The following is a 17,500-nucleotide window of genomic DNA, read 5'->3' on the forward strand; positions in this document are numbered from 1 at the left end:
GCAGACTTCCGAGTCCAAAGTTGAACACACTATCAGGTGAGCTAACACGCAAGCTAATAATGCTGGTATAAGTGTGTAAATGTAGGTGGCCTGTAATACAAGTGTTAAAATGTGTCATTTTAGTAAAAGTGTTTTGATAACATAACATAGCAGTGTGTGAGTAATAGAGCAAAAAATAAGTGTTTATAAAGTCATAATCGGCCGTTGTACTCGTGATTTGTGTCGGTTATTATTCTGCATGGAGAGGGTCCTCTCAGGGTGTGCTGAGTGACTCCAGCCAGGTCTCCTAAGCAACCAAATTGGCCCGGTTGCTAGGGAGGGTAGAGTCACATGGGGTAACCTCCTCATGGTCGCTATAATGTGGTTCTCGCTCTCGGTGGGGCGCGTGGTGAGTTGTGCGTGGATGCTGCAGAGAATAGCGTGAAGCCTCCACACGCGCTATGTCTCCGTGGTAACGCGCTCAACAAGCCACGTGATAAGATGCGCGGATTGACGGTCTCAGACGCGGAGGCAACTGAGATTCATCCTCCGCCACCCAGATTGAGGCAAGTCACTACGCCACCACGAGGACTTGGGAATTGGGTATGAAAAATTGGGGAGAAAAAAAAATTAAAATACTGAAGTGATTACTTTCCACATGGAATGATCAGTAAAGTAATCTGATTACATTTTCGGAGAAGTAATTTGTAACTGATCACTTTTATTGAGTAACTCACCCAACACTGTTTTGTAATCCGTCTGTGGTTGTGAAATGACACGATCCGTGTGATCCGCAGGGCTACACATCGTTCTGGAACGACAGCATCTCGTCAGGGTTGCGCGGCTGCATTCTGGTGGAGCTGACGCTGCGGGGTCGCATTCACCTCGAACCTCAGCACTCACGTAAGAGAAAACTACTGGACAGGAAGGTAACTGCAAGATTGATTTTTTGCACAGTATTCATTGTGTTTGGATAAAATGTGTCTACTAAAAACAACGCTTCAATAAAGGACTAAGCTCAATTTTTATTTGATATTCTTGTATAATTTAGAGTCTCTAGACACTTTTCACATGAATATCACTAGGAACCACAAATGCAAGTGTGTGTGTGTGTTGGATGGCGTTAAACACACATTTACGGCACATCTTATCTCATATGGTAAATAGCAGCAGATGCAGGTGTGTTCTGTGTAAATATTTCTTTAAGAAAACCAATTTGGAATGCCCAATTCCCACTACTTAGTAGGTCCTCGTGGTGGTGCGGTTACTCACCTCAATCAGGGTGGTGGAGGACAAGTCTCAGTTGCCTCCGCTTCTGAGACCGTCAATCCGCGCATCTTATCACGTGACTCGTTGTGCTTGACACCGCGGAGACTCACAGCATGTGGAGGCTCATGCTACTCTCCACGATCCACACACAACTTACCACACACCCCATTGAGAGCGAGATTCACTAATCACGACCACGAGGAGGTTACCCCATGTGACTCTACCCTCCCTAGCAACCGGGCCAATTTGGTTGCTCAGGAGACCTGGCTGGAGTCACTCAGCATGCCCTGGATTCGAGGTGTGTAGTAGTCAGCGTCAATACTTGCTGAGCTACCCAGGCCCCCAATATAAATATTTCTTAATTATTTGATGACACCAGCATCTTTATCTTCTTGTGTAAAAGACGTCAGTCTGGTTCACTCCGTGTGACAGAACCTGTCCAACCACATACGTGACTGTCGTCGCGAGCGTTTCACTGCTGCTTGAACAATCTGAGTTCATTTACATCTTCTGTGAGCTGCAGCCAGCAAAGTAATAGTTCACCCAAACATGTCCTGAAGTGTGATAAGATCTTTCTTCTAGATCATTTTAATGTCATAATATCAATAACTAGGATTATAGGGTTTACCAGTGTTACGTTGTCATAACAACAAAGTTGTACAATTGGTTATACTATAACTATCCACAAAAAAGGTGATTTTTATGACAGTAAAATCATGTTAACACACATATTGTTTATGTCTTGTGTCTATACTTTTGAAACAGTGAGTATTTTAATGTTTACAGATTATTGACCCCATTGACTTCCATTGTAAGTGTCTCACTGGAACACACATTTAAATTAATTTTTGTGGTAATCAGCATTATGCCATAAATGCTGTCGATTGAGATTAACTTGAATTGAACCCGGAATATTCCTTTAATACGTAGGCTGTGGGGTTTGTTTAAATCACTATAAGCAACATCAATAGATTGCAACAGTCTGGTTCCAGAAGTAAAAATCCCGTTCATTTTTTTCTATTGGTGAATATATTTCTACATAAGTTAATCGATGGTTTATGCTTCTGTTGAAGACATCAGACTATGTTACAACTTCATTTTTTTAAAGTCATGTTTCTAAGTGGAATTCCTGGTGAAGAACTACACTACCCATAATCCTAAGGGAGAAAATCTGCCAATCGGAGCATCGTGGCCAGCAAAGTGCATCAAAAGAGCTCTGCATCTCCACCCACTCCCATGACGCTATCGAGTGCTCTCCCTGCACTCTCAAACGATTTATATGTTTGTATATATCTGAATATTGTGCTATAAAATTCAAATATATTGTTGCTATATCTACAATCAACCACTTTATGGGATTGTAGTTCATTCCCTCATGAAAGACGTTAAGTACACAGTCTCGTATCCAGCGTTGGGGAGTAACGGAATACATGTGACATTCGTACGAGCAGACAGATGGTGCTCTCACACTGTTACCAGTGAAAATAAGGCAAATCGGATGCCATTGAAGAACCTTCCCTTGGGAGCTTAATAGAGAGCATCCACATACGATCAGAAAAAGATGTGGTTGTGTACACTCTGTGGGTTTTGAACTAAGTTTGGAGTAGAAAAAATAGTTAACCTTGTGTAAATTGTCATGTGAACTGTCGGGGAAATTATCCATTAAAGAAAGACTCATTAAGAACATTTAGCTTAATGCTATGCTAAAATGCTATTTCTAGCCCTCTTAGATGCACCTGTTATCAGGCACTATTACATTTTTTCTCTCAAAAAATCCACATTATCCACATGCCAGTTTATTGACATAATGCCACTGCTGTTTTTTAAGAAAAACAAAACAAAAAATGAATTATTTTCCATATACTAAATGCTAAGGGTATTTTTTTATTATTATTATTTATTTATTTTTTTATTATCACAGTCTGGGATATGTCAATGATTAGCAACAACACTGATTTTGATGCATTATTATTTTTTGTGCAGTGTCAGATAAAAAAAAATATAAAAAAAAAAAAAACACATTCACGACCTTTAGAGGACAAAAATGTCTGCGTCAAAAAACTGCCATAAAAATATTATATATTAATATTATTTTCCACTTTCACAGACTTAGATTTTTTAATCAACATCAGTCCTGATCATAACTACCAAATATTCGTTCATTTTCAGGATTTTAACCCTTTAAATGCCAGTTTGTTTACATAATGCTATTGTTGTTTTTCACACACACACACACACACACACACACACATTTCTCAATACACACATACAAAACACACTCTGACATTCATACCAACACACACAATTTTATCTGCATCATTTATTCAGTTGTCCTGCAGTGCTCTATAATACAGCAAACAGAGAATAGGGGAAAAGCTTGTATTTGCTCCATAGGCTAAACATGAGAAAAATGGCGCCATCTGGTGAAAAACATTAAATGTAAATGTTGAAGCCAGGGCTCCAGAATGAAAGCATAATATCATAGAATTCATGATTTTATACTTTAATGGCACTGGGATCAAATATTGCATTGGGTTTCAATGGTGACATTTTTGTCCTGAAAGGTCCTGAGTGTAACTATTTTGTGTACACAGTGTATTATAGATGTATTATAGGAACTGAGATTGAAATATCAAAATTCCCCCCAAAATACACACCTTTGGCAGAATGTATGTTGTCGGCATTAACACGAAAAAAGAAAAAGACAAATATGTCCTGAAGGTCGCACAAGGTGTATTTTGTCTTTCTGTACTGACAGATTGTTTTCACTCATTTTACGTCAAAAGAAGTGAAAAAAATCTGCGAGTGCTGAATGTTACGACCTCGGTCAAGGGTCAAGGTTTAACATAAATGATGCACATCACAGACTGAATGTCACCACATTAAAAACTGGAAACAAAATACTTCATGGATGGGCAGTGGCCAATTCACCTGTATTGTTGGTGAATAACGTACAGTAACACAAAAGAGAAAAAATACTTGTGAGTAATTTGGCTACCAAAGTTTCACTTAGTAAAAATCACAAATAATATATACTCACTATACTAATATACTCACCAAGCACTTTATTAGGAACACCTGTACATCTACTTATTCATGTGATTATCTAATCAGCCAATCGTGTGGCAGCAGTACATAAAATCATGCAGATACGAGTCAGGAGCTTCAGTTAATGTTCACATCAACCATCAGAATTGGGAAAAAATGTGAAATTTGGACCGTGGCATGATTGTTGGTGCCAGGAGGGCTGGTTTGAGTATTTCTGTAACTGCTGATCTCCTGGGATTTTCACACACATCCAGTGAGTGGCAGTTCTTGTTGATGAGAGAGATCAATGGAGAATGGCCAGACTGGTTCGAGCTGACAGAAAGGCTACGGTAACTCGGATAACCCCTCTGTACAATTGTAGTGAGCAGAATAGCATCTCTGAATGCACAACATGTCGAACCTTGATGCGAATGGGCTACAACAGCAGAAGACCATGTCGGGCACTTTATAAGGAACATAGTGTTCCTAATAAAGAACAGTGAACCAACTCAACCACCCAATGGTCTGCTGATCTGAAGCGTTTTATAACGATGCAGCACAGGCAGGTCGACCAATCCGCTTCCACACTATATCAGGGTGTGGCGAACCTGGAGTAGCAGAGACAGAGAGAGAGAGAGAAAACAGAGGGGACGAGAGAGAGACTGATAGCAACCACAACAATACATCCTGTTACGTAACATGAAGTAATCCAAATCCAAACTAACTGAATACATCCCTAAAAGTAACCCTTCCAACCCTGTTTGTACCTGTCAGATTTTTAAATACCCATTTGATTTAAATCAAAGTTTGTAAAGTTATGATTCACCTCTGAGCTGGTTGGTTTGGTTCACAGCAGGTGGAAAATAATGAATGGGAAAAATACTTCCAAAACCAATATGGCTGGAAAAGTGGGCGGGCACTGTTGCGCTCTACACTGATGCAAATGTATTTCTCCACCCCTCCCACTGGCCCCGCCCCTCTGTTGCAGGTGTTGTTTAAGTCAGCTGCTCCTACAGGTGATGTGCTGCTGGATGAAGCTTTGAAACACATTAAGAACACTGAGCCGGCAGAGAGTGTGTCCAGCTGGATTGACCTTCTCACAGGTAAAACACTAGTTTTGCTTCTTTTCTTTTAAAAGAAAAGGAAGGTTGAGACTAAATACATTTTTGTGGTGATCAACATTATGCCACAAATGCTGTTGATTGAGCTTGACTTGTACTGAACCCAGAATATTCCTTTAATCTACTTTTCTTCATGTAAAATTTTTGGGATGAAATATGACCTCCGTATGAGCATTTCATTGCATTTGGTTTTCGTTTGTCATTTTCAGGTGAGACGTGGAACCCCCTGAAGTTGAACTTCCAAATCCGTAACGTTCGCGAGCGTTTAGCGAAGAATCTGGTGGAGAAAGGCGTCCTGACGACAGAGAAGCAGAACTTCCTGTTGTTTGACATGACGACGCACCCGTTAACGGACAGCAACGAGAAGGAGCGTCTGGTGCAGCGTCTGCAAGACAGTCTTCTCGATCGCTGGACAAACGATTCTCGCCGCATGAGTAACCGAACGCTCGCGCTGATCGTGCTGGCTCACTCCTCTGACGTGCTGGAAAATGCGCTTTCATCACTTCCCGATGACAGGTACGAAATCGCCTCCTCACGGTCCCGTGGCCTACTAGAAGCCGACCCCGACCAGGAGAGCGCAAAGGTAACGACCCCAGCGGAGGAGATGATCTGGGCCGTTCTGGCAGCTTTTAACAAATCCTGAGAGAACAAGAACTGATCTGTTTTCATGAACTCGCTGGCGACCTCTTCAGGCAGCTTCGGATGGGAAAATGGTGGAGGGTAAAATCTGTCGGATTGGGTGTCATGTGACTGTTGGAAACACACTTCACTGTTATGATGTTTATTTGCTCATCAACACGTCATTGTTCTGTCCGTTGCATCAAAGTATGTCTGCCGCATAGGGGATTGTCCCATATTCAAAGATGAAATGATGCATCCCGTATTTAAGCGGGAAATCGTTCAAGAGGGACCACCTCAGCAGGGTAAATTGAATTTAACTTCAATATTCCTTGGAAATTTAAGGTGGGTAAGGGACCGTCTGAAAAGGCCACACATTGTGCTAAAATGTGCTAAACCTCTGGAGGGGGCGTGGTAAGAGACCGTCTGAAACGCCAACAACTCTGCATAAGAGTGTCCTGTATTTTACAACTTCAAAAGTGGCAACCCTGAACGTGCCGCATGAACACCGTTGTTTCAAAACCTAGTGAGCTGCGTAATTGGCATGAAATGGTTTTGGGTAGTTGACATTTCCTGTTATTTGACACATCTAAAACTATTTTTAAAAAAGCATTTTGTCCTGTCTTTTATAGTTATGCATGCACCTTTAGTGAGCTCATATTAAATAAGAGACTGCATGCAATATTTGCACTTAGATTTATATATTTGGTTTAAGTGATTAACAGTGCATTTTCACATCAGTATGTGTGTTTGCTGAGAATCAAACGTGTTTCCCTTGCAATTATTTTGGGTTCCCTCGCAAAATAAATTAACCATGGGTTTACTATAGTAATATTGCAGCAACCATGACTGTAGTAACCATGGTTAATCTTGTAGCTACTATGGTTTTACTACAAATGCCATGGTGAAACTGTAGTTACTATAGTAAAATCATGGTACATTTTCAAAAGGGTTAAATGACCAAAGTTCAGGCATGCAACTCTAGATGGCGCCAGCTGGTAGGTTCTTTGAGCTTGTATTTGTTAACCATTTGAGTCGCTCACATGTGACATGTTAAGCCAATCAACTCGCATGGTGTAAGCTGATTGGTCCTTTGACATGTATTCGGGTAGCCAATCAGCTTGCGTCTCTTTCTTTGTTTAACATTAAAAGTTCTCCGTTTTTCAGTTAAGCCGGTTTTACTGCAGTGCGCTACAAAAGCGCAGTTTTTCCTCGGAAAACTTCGTCCACTCCAGCTCCACCTTTCTAGATCTGCTACATGGGGACTGAAAAACTTACTAAAAATGTACAACTTTTAGACCAACCCATTCCTTGTGTCGTTGCAAACGCACATTTTTCCTTTCTTCTGTGTTACACAAAACATATTTTGAGGCAAAGCTAAACCTAACAATAAACTGTTACACCTTACCAACCCCTTAACATCCAAAAATCCCTGTTTGTAGCACGGAAGAAAGAGATTTTTCCAGGTTTTGAACGGGTGATCGTCAGATTTTTCCTTATTGTAGCCCCTAACCCAAACACCATACCTAAACCTAACCATAAAGTTGAATGCGTACAAATGCATGTATGCGTGCTTTTAATTGGATTGTTAATTTAATTGTTTTGTGTGCCACAGAAGAATGGAAATGTCAGGGTTTAGAAGGAGACGAGGGAAGTGTATGTGTTTGGTTGTTGTAAAAGTCAAGTCTCGTGATATTGTACGATTTCGCCGTCTAGTACAAATTGTCATGAGACTGCACTCCAAAAAATAAAAATGCTGAATGAACGTAAATTAATTTGTTTTAACAAAAACATTTTGATTTAATCTTGTCTTGTATGAACTTAAATTTATTTGGTCAAAAATGTGTTAAAAGTCATCATTTTAATTATGTCACTGAAAACGTCTTGCACATGACTTTTGAAACAAGCAGTTTTATAGACAAATGGGATTTTTTATTTATTTTTTTTCCCAATTTCTCATGCCCAATTCCCAATGCACTCTAAGTCCTCGTGGTGGCGTAGTGACTCGCCTCAATCCGGGTGGCGGAGGACGAATCTCAGTTGCCTCCGCGTCTGAGACCGTCAATCCACACATCTTATCACGTGACTTGTTGAGCGCGTTACCACGGAGACGTAGCGTGTGTGGAGGCTTCACGCTATTCTCCACGGCATCCACACACAACTCACCACACACCCCACCGAGAGCGAGAACCATATTATAGTGACCACGAGGAGGTTACCCCATGTGACTCTACCCTCCCTAGCAACCGGGCCAATTTGGTTGCTAAGGAGACCTGACTGGAGTCACTCAGCACGCCCTGGATTCGAAACAAATGGGATTATTAACATCCAACCCACAAACCAAAGTAATTGTGACACTCAACAACCAAAATGACACAACTCAAAGGAACAAGATGCACCACCAGTGCAAAAACCACAATACATAGAAAAGATAAAAAATCTATTCAACATTTTTACTAAAGCCGCATTGCATGCTGAGAACTGGACAGCAAATGTACATCTAGTTTGGCAAAAAATAATAATAATAATAATAATAATAATAAAAAAGAAAATATATATATATATATATATGTATGTATATGTGTGTGTATATATATATATATATATATATATATATATATAGTCCCAACACCATTTTTTTATGCAAACTGCCATTTTGCAAATTTAAGTGCATTGCATGCTATAAAATGTAGGTTTGGCAAAATGTTTAATAATTGTGTTGCAGTAGCTTGGTTTAATTAAGTAATTTGAAAAAGCAGCAAAAAAAAAAAAATAATAATAATAATAATATATATATATATATATATATATATAATTATTATTATTATTATTATATTTTATATATATTATTATTATTATTATTTATTTTTATTTTATTTTTTTTAAATTACGTGTGTTGAAAGGAATGCAAAACTATTTCAGAAAATAAATTCCCTACCTGTCCTCTAAGAGGCTCTGTAGGAACAGCCTTCACATCGGGAGCAAGTTTATGATGCCTGAAAGTATTGCCTATTTAGGCAGCACACTAGGTTTTGGAACAGCGCTAGTGTTTTGTCAGTTTTTTGTGCTTGTCAGCTGTAGTTTTCACAATCCACTGCAGCGTTCAGCATTCTTCCAGTCTGATGACTGACTTGCGTGTCGGATGAAATCAGCTGTTCACTTCTTCATATCCTGTGTGTTACAACTCATACACATCCTGTCACCATGACAACAGCTGTTTGTGTTGCTCAATGTTTTCTTTTCATGTGCCAGCATGAGTACAAAAGATCAAATGTATTTATTCATGAAGACAGCGCAGGACAAAAGTTTAGACCCAAGAGTCAGAATAATATTTGATTCACTGAAGTATACGCTGTTCTGTCAGAGTAAACAAATGTTCTGGGTTTAAAACAGTAGTATGTGAAAGATGCTGTAAATACTGTGATCATTACTTTTCTCCAGTTACACACGAGTAATCTCTTTGATTAATTGAACAGCAGGAAATGCTTGACGAAAGCAATAAATGCAAAATCTGTGTTGTGGGAAGACTTTTTTTTACTGTATATGTACTGGAGCCAAAAGCCAAATGAAGTGACAATTAAAACCTCAAAATAATAAAAGAACAAACAGAATAAATGCACCTGTGTCTCTTGGTTTGAGCACTTCCCACACCCAAGGGTGTAGCCAGGTAAATACTTTTGGGTGAGCCAAGTTTTCACCCACATTTTTTAACCAAATGTTTCTTAACAACAGAGAGGCAGCGCTACAGTTCTTACACACTTTCAGAAATCAGAATTGATGCATTTATGAAACTATTTTAGAAATATATGAAGTCAAAGAACAATTCTTAAGTCTAACTTTCAACTATGAAACCTGCATCGACCAGAACAGACCTCATAAACATTGTACAGACAACAGTATAAATGCATAAAGTGATATAGAAATAAATTAATACACTGAACAACAGAAAGAGGTGTAAACAATCAGAGCGCAACAAAACTGTTTCAGTTTGAAGTATTGGCATGATTGTTGTACCTACTGTAGTGCATCAATACACACAACAAAAATAAAATCAAACTTTAAGACAGATGAACAAAAGACACACTCCTCCCAGTTGCTGCTTTGTGAAGTTCATGAATAAACTACAGGAGGGTTGATCTTCGTTATAAATAGTTGAATAAACATATTGTTCTTTTCAAACGGCATTGAATAATTGTTTTGTGAATGAACTCAAACACATCTTATATTGCCTATATAGTGTTTGTGCAGAGTACAACTGTAGGTATTTTTAGATGTACAATATTGTATTATATGGTCACTTTATGAAGCTGTATATCGGTCAGGTTTTTACTTTGGGCCTAAAAATGTCCTCAGAAATGTGTGCTCACATAATGTATGCACACAATAATAATAATAATAGTAGTAGTGACAAGAAAATACTGCTTTATGCATTTGGCAGACGCTTTTATCCAAAGTGACTTACAGTGCCCTTATTACAGGAACCATCCCCCCTAAAACAACCTGGAGTTCAGTGCCTTACTCAAGGACACATGGCAGCAACCTGATTATTATAAAGCATTGATAATAATAATAATATACTTACAATAGTGCATAATAAGCATTGACTCCTCAGTTTCAAACTGCATATTAAAACTGCACGACTGAAATAAAGAGACAATCAGGAGGAATTCAGACAAATCCAGACCTGTCTGTCCTACCCAACACACACGCACACACAAACTCACACACATACACAAACTCATACACACACATACACACTCATACACACACATACACACTCATACACACACACATACACACACACAAACTCACACACACACACAAACTCATACACGCACACACACATGCACACTCATACACACACATACACTCTCACACACACACATACATACACACACACAAACTCACACACATACACAAACTCACACACACACATACACAAACTCACACACATACACAAACTCATACACACACACAAACTCACACACATACACAAACTCACACACACACACACACACATACATACACACACACAAACTCACACACATACACAAACTCATACACACACACATACACACACACAAACTCACACACACACACAAACTCATACACGCACACACACATGCACACTCATACACACACATACACTCTCACACACACACATACATACACACACACAAACTCACACACACACACAACTCACACACATACACAAACTCACACACACACACTACACACACACACACTCACACACTACACACACACACACACAAACTCACACACATACACACTACATATACACACACACATACTCACACACACACTACACACAACACTCACACACACACACTCACACACACACACACACACACACATCACACACACACACAAACTCACACACATACACAAACTCACACACACACACACACACACACACACAAACTCACACACATACACACACACAAACTCACACACATACACAAACTCACACACACACATACACATACACACACACAAACTCACACACATACACAAACTCACACACACACACAAACTCACACACACACATGCACACAAACTCATACACACACATACACTCTCTCACACATACACACAAACATACACACACACATTCACACACTCTCTCACACACACATACATACACATACACACACACACATACACAAACACTCACACACACGTACTCACACACACACACACACAGTCTCACAGACGCACTAACACACACGCACACACACACACACAAACACTCACACACACGTACTCACACACACATTCACACACTCTTATACACGCACTAACACACACACACACACACACTCACACACACATGCACATACACACACAAACACTCACACACATACACACATACACATTCACAGACTCTCATACACGCACTAACACACACACACACACACTCTCTCTCTCACAGACGCACGCACAAACACATACGCACACACACACACACACACACACTCTCTCTCACAGACGCACGCACAAACACACACGCACACACACTCACTGGAGACATATGACGGGCGTGTCAGGAAGTCAGACTTTATACACACACTGAATCAGGAACAGAGAGTGTTTAGACACAATGCCTGGAAAGAAAGTGTGTATTGTGGGCTCTGGAAACTGGTGAGTTACTCTTATATTTACTGTCAATGCTACAGAGGATCATGTATTTATTGTTAATGCATTAAGAGTTATTTTTTGCAGTTTTTAATACTCAGACAGAGTCACTGCACGCGGCGCAACGCAACACAACTTGACGCTCCGAGTGACGCTGACTGCACTGTTGCGTCGCGTCGCGTCGCGTCGCTGGAAGACGCGTTTCCCTTTCACCGGCGTCTGTCTTCTGCTTGTGTGTGGCATTTTGGCAGTAATGATTCATGCTGTGACACACTCTTACAAATGAATCATAAAGATAAATCATTTCTTTTCATCAAAACATTAAAGGATTTGGTGTTAGTTGAATAAAAAGTCAACTTGCTTTCATCTATTATTATCTAATGCAGTGACATCCAGACATTTCTAACCCTTGAGTACATGGGTGTTTCACCAAACATTACTACGGTACATACTCGGGTCATTAGCGACCCGCCGCGTATATCTATCACAAATGAATATACAAAATGCCCAGATAGTGTCAGATTTTCAAAACAATTGGAAAATAATAGAATATATTCTGATATATGTTGATGTTTTATTTTTCATGTATCAAAGAGATGATGCAACACACATAGAACAGGATGCATTACTTCCACACTGAATTTCACGAGACTCAACTGGCTGTCAAACACATATTGACGACACATAACTCATAATCTACACATATGTATTTTCTCAGGCACTTTTGAGTCTAAATAGTCCAACAAACTTACATAAATTACAGAATAGCCAAATCATACTGTTCATGTGTTAAACTTGCTATAGTTTACCTCCACGTTGCTTCTTCATCAAATGTAAATCAAGTCGATCAGTGAAACATCAGCGCCACCTTGTGGATGGAATAGCATGTATAATATGTATGTGTACATATGGAATACTTATAATTCACCATTGAAATCAACGTGTTATAGTAGTCATTTGTATAAATAAAGTTCTCATTTGTGATTTACAGGGTGGCCCCCAAAAAAAAAAAAAAACGGGGTCACTATGGTTGATTGCTCATATCTTATAAATGCATAAAGACATTTGCATTTTTGCCGTACTTTTACGACTCTTTGTAAACAAAAAATGATGTCATTGTGATGTCATCGAGAGCAACAAACTTGCTACAAATAAAAAAAACAGGGCCACTTGGCGAAAGAGACGCACCTACGTTTGCTGCCATTGAAAACTTAGATAAACTATTTACTTATTTGTTTATTTATTTGTAGCAAGTTCTTGCTCACGATGACATCACAGTGACATCATTTTATTGTTTATAAAGAGTCGTAAAAGTACCTATACAGATATGAAATAATCATAAAAATAAGATTTATGGAAGCACAACTTTTTTTATTGGTCTTTAATGACCCTATACGCTTTTGGTAATTAAAAAGTTATTAAAAAGTTTTATTTTTATTTGTGTTATTTTTTTTTTGCACTATTCAGAAGAGAAAGGTTGAGGAATACTAAAGAGGTGTCTGAAAAAATGGATGAGGTCACTAAAGACCTGATGTATGGAATAAAGTGTTAAGTGTGAATTAATTGACTTAATACTTTCTGGAGCCGCTGTATCGTGGTACAGTATGATTACTATGTTTATGTAGTAGTTATTAACATGTTACTACCATTGCAACTTTGTCCACAAAAACATGGTATTACCATGAAACTTTTTTTGTCTTATTGATGTGTTTGTGTGTTTGTTGTTCAGGGGTTCAGCGATCGCTAAGATCATCGGTCACAATGTGAAAGCATCGAATCGCTTTGATCCTCTGGTGAAGATGTGGGTTTATGAAGAGATGATTGATGGACGAAAACTCACCGAGATCATCAACACAGATCATGAGAATGTCAAATATCTGCCTGGACACAAACTGCCCAAAAATGTGGTGTGTATTTGTCTTTATGAGGTTCACCTTACTGTACCATATTCATACCATAGTCTTTACATGGTACTCCACTTTCAAAGACTAGAAACATGCTTTGCCAGGAAACCTGCATGTGCAAATTAAGTTGAAATAGCATTTTAAATATAACCACTCAGGGAACGTTCTCAGCACATTGGCTAACGTTCTCTAAAGGTTCTCTCATTGCAACGTTCTTGCAATGATGTTAATAGAAAGTTCTCTGACGTTGATAAACATTCTCAAAATGTTTGCATGAAAACGTTATTCATGCATCATTAGAGGAACATCTTTAAACGTTACTACTACATAGTAAAAACGTTTCCAGACTGTTCCTATAACCAAGAAAAAACCTGGATGTTTTGAACACTCCCAGAACTGCCAAATAACGTTTAATCTAATGAGAGCGTAAGGAAAACAACATGAGGTTACATCAACTAGTCATCAATTAACATCTCGATGTAATAAATTCTCTTTACTAATGTGATACCATCATGGTAGTATCCAAAAAACATGTTATTATCATGGTAATGTCCAAAACTTTTACCTACAAGATGTTTATTGCATTCATATTGAGATTGTTATCTGTAAGGTGACACATACAGTAGAGATTAAAATGATGATCTTTGCACTGATCATATATCATCTGCATCACCTTTGAACATCTACACAACATTACTACAATCAATTTACACAACATCATTTCTCAACACCATCAGATTAATCATGAATCACAAGTCCTAAAGTGTAAATAGGTCAGAGTTTAAGGAATAACACAAGATAGATGTGATGCAGCAATTATGCTTACATTGCATTAGAAATTTCTTGGTTTACCCGCCCACTTTATTGAAGATAATCCTCCCATTATAAACAAGTTATACCAGATTAAAGGAACAGTTCACCCAGAAATTTGTAACGTATGCTGGAACTGCTGACAATGATGACGATGACGTGAAGATGAAGAACCTAAGTGCAGTTTATTTACAGAACGTGAACTCCAATAACCCTGACTACAAAACATGAACATGAACATGAACTGGACTTGACTTGACGTGACTTGACTTGACTAACACATACCATCACATACAATACTTCACCCCTAGACAATGCAAACATGAGGGCTTAAATACAAGACATGGGGGAACATAAACCAATGAACAAACAGAACTGATAACAAGATAATTAAACAATAATCCAATGAAAACATGACACATGAACATGGAGGGAAAACAGAAATCACATGACTAGGGAAACAGGAACACATGACATGAAACAGGAACTAGAATTGCAAAATAAAAGACATGAATCACCAGAATACACCTGACAAAATTAAAATCCTCTCATCATTTCCTCACCCTCATGCCATCCCAGATGTGCATGACTTTCTTTCTTCAGCAGAACACAAATGAAGATTTTTAGAAGAATATTTCAGCTCTGTTGGTCCAAACAATGCAAGTGAATGGTGACCAGAACTTTGAAGCTCCAAAAAGCACATACATGCAGCAGAAAAGTAATCCAGTGGTTTAATCCATGTCTTCAGAAGTGATATGATAGGTGTGAGTGAGAAACAGATCAATATTTAAGTCTTTTTTTTACTATTTCCTTCCTACCAAGTAGGTGGTGATATGTAGAAAAATATGAATCGCCAAAAACAAAAGAAGAAGACTGTGAAAGTGAAAGAGTAGATTTACAGTACAAAATGACTGAAATATTGAACTGTTTCTCACCCACACCTATCATATCACTTCTTAAGACATGGATTAAACCACTGGTGTTTTATGGATTACTTTTATGCTGCTTTTATGTGCTTTTTGGAGCTTCAAAGTTCTGGTCACCATTCACTTGCATTGTATGGACCTACAGAGCTGAAATATTCTTCTAAAAATCTTCATTTGTGTTCAGCAGAAGAAAGAAAGTCAAACACATCTGGAACGACATGAGGGTGAGTAAATGATGAGAGGATTTTCTTTAAGGTGGTCAAGCTGGTTTTTGGAGAGCTGCATAGTTTGTTGCTGGTCCAGGACGCTCTACTTGACCGAGCTTCACCAAGATGGTCTTCCAGGTTGACCTCAGCCAGTTCCAGCTGATCAGCACTCTAAACCAGCTAATGATCGTAAATGAATAACTTGGATCAGATATAAACCATGTAATCTCAGCTACCAACTCAAAATAATCTGGTTTTAACTGGATTTTCCTGCAGAGAAGAATTACTTTTCAAAGAACTACACACACTGATTTATATATTTATATGTCAATATTTTAGCATCATGCTAACATCAAACTCTATCAGAATCAATTGTGAAGTCGAGTCTCTCATGCACATTGCACTTACGCACCAATGTGGAGCGTTCCAAATCAGTTACTTATGAGGCTCCTTGTCCGTTAGGATGCTTCCTTAGTAGGCAGCAATGCAGCACACTAGGTTTTGTAACAGCCATTGAGAGCACTGAGGCAAAAATAACAAACCAGAGCTGATGAAACAGTTGAAGTTGTTCATCTGAAATAATCAGGGTTGTGAAACTGTGGTGTTGTCGAGCGTCAGGATGAATAGCGTGATCCGAGATCTGTTTTGATTCCACAGATGGCCGTTCCTGAGATCACGGAGGCCGCGAGCGGAGCTGACTTCCTGGTCTTTGTCATTCCTCATCAGTTTATTGGGAAACTGTGTGATCAGATGAAACCTCACATCAAACCCGGAGCCATCGGCATCTCGCTCATCAAAGTATGAGCCAATCACGATATTCGTTTAATAATGAACAAACTAATCAGCATCTTTGTCATGATTTGAATTATTAAAATTCAGCCAATCAGATTCTCTCGTTAAAGCATGGCATTTTTTTAAGGTAATGTGACAACAATGTTGCAAAGTGCATAATGCCATCATAATGGCAATGTAATGTTTCACTACTATTTTACTCAGTAGTAGGCAGTTTAGAGTGCATACTGCGTAGTATGCAGAAAGCAATAGTTTTCTGAACACAGCCCATCTCTCTCTCTGTGTGTGTGTAGGGAATAGATGAGGGTCCAGAGGGTTTGACCCTGATCTCTGACATCATCAGGTCAAAGCTGGAGATCGAGGTCAGTGTTCTGATGGGGGCAAACATCGCCAGTGAGGTGGCAGACGAGAAGTTCTGTGAGACCACCATCGGTATGAGAAAAAACTAAAACACACATGTTGTTCCTGTGAGATTACTGTAGATCACTTGACTATATGTTAATGATTGCATGTGTGTGTGTGTGTGTGTGTGTGTGTGTGTATCAGGAGCCACTAATGAATCCAACGGTAAGATCTTTAAAGAGCTTCTGCAAACTCCAAACTTCCGCATTACTGTGGTGAAAGAGAGCGACACTGTGGAGCTCTGTGGAGCGCTGAAGGTAATTCAACACTGACACATACACACACACTGT

The 17,500-nt window shown here is 39.0% G+C and overlaps 2 protein-coding genes across 4 annotated transcripts in view; both read left to right on the forward strand.

The window, feature by feature from the left end:
* golph3l (golgi phosphoprotein 3-like) overlaps nt 1-10,349 on the forward strand; it is a 14,874-nt gene extending 4,525 nt beyond the window's left edge. For both annotated transcript variants that reach the window (XM_051664112.1, XM_051664113.1), the window contains exons 3-5: nt 777-908; nt 5,264-5,378; nt 5,606-10,349. In XM_051664112.1, coding sequence (XP_051520072.1) covers nt 777-908; nt 5,264-5,378; nt 5,606-6,039 — 681 coding nt within the window. In that variant the 3' untranslated portion in view covers nt 6,040-10,349. The remainder of the gene's footprint in view (nt 1-776; nt 909-5,263; nt 5,379-5,605) is intronic.
* Nucleotides 10,350-12,009: 1,660 nt separating this feature from the next.
* Nucleotides 12,010-17,500, forward strand: part of gpd1c (glycerol-3-phosphate dehydrogenase 1c) — a 10,572-nt gene continuing 5,081 nt past the window's right edge. The window contains exons 1-5 of one of the 2 annotated variants that reach the window (XM_051664095.1): nt 12,010-12,176; nt 13,900-14,077; nt 16,674-16,814; nt 17,102-17,240; nt 17,355-17,467. In XM_051664095.1, the coding sequence (XP_051520055.1) occupies nt 12,136-12,176; nt 13,900-14,077; nt 16,674-16,814; nt 17,102-17,240; nt 17,355-17,467 (612 nt within the window). In that variant the 5' untranslated portion in view covers nt 12,010-12,135. Of the gene's footprint in view, nt 12,177-13,664; nt 13,768-13,899; nt 14,078-16,673; nt 16,815-17,101; nt 17,241-17,354; nt 17,468-17,500 lie in introns of those variants that run through there. The other variant, XM_051664096.1, reaches the window with a different exon arrangement.

This window comes from Myxocyprinus asiaticus, chromosome 30 (assembly GCF_019703515.2).
Source record: "Myxocyprinus asiaticus isolate MX2 ecotype Aquarium Trade chromosome 30, UBuf_Myxa_2, whole genome shotgun sequence".
NCBI lineage: Eukaryota > Metazoa > Chordata > Actinopteri > Cypriniformes > Catostomidae > Myxocyprinus > Myxocyprinus asiaticus.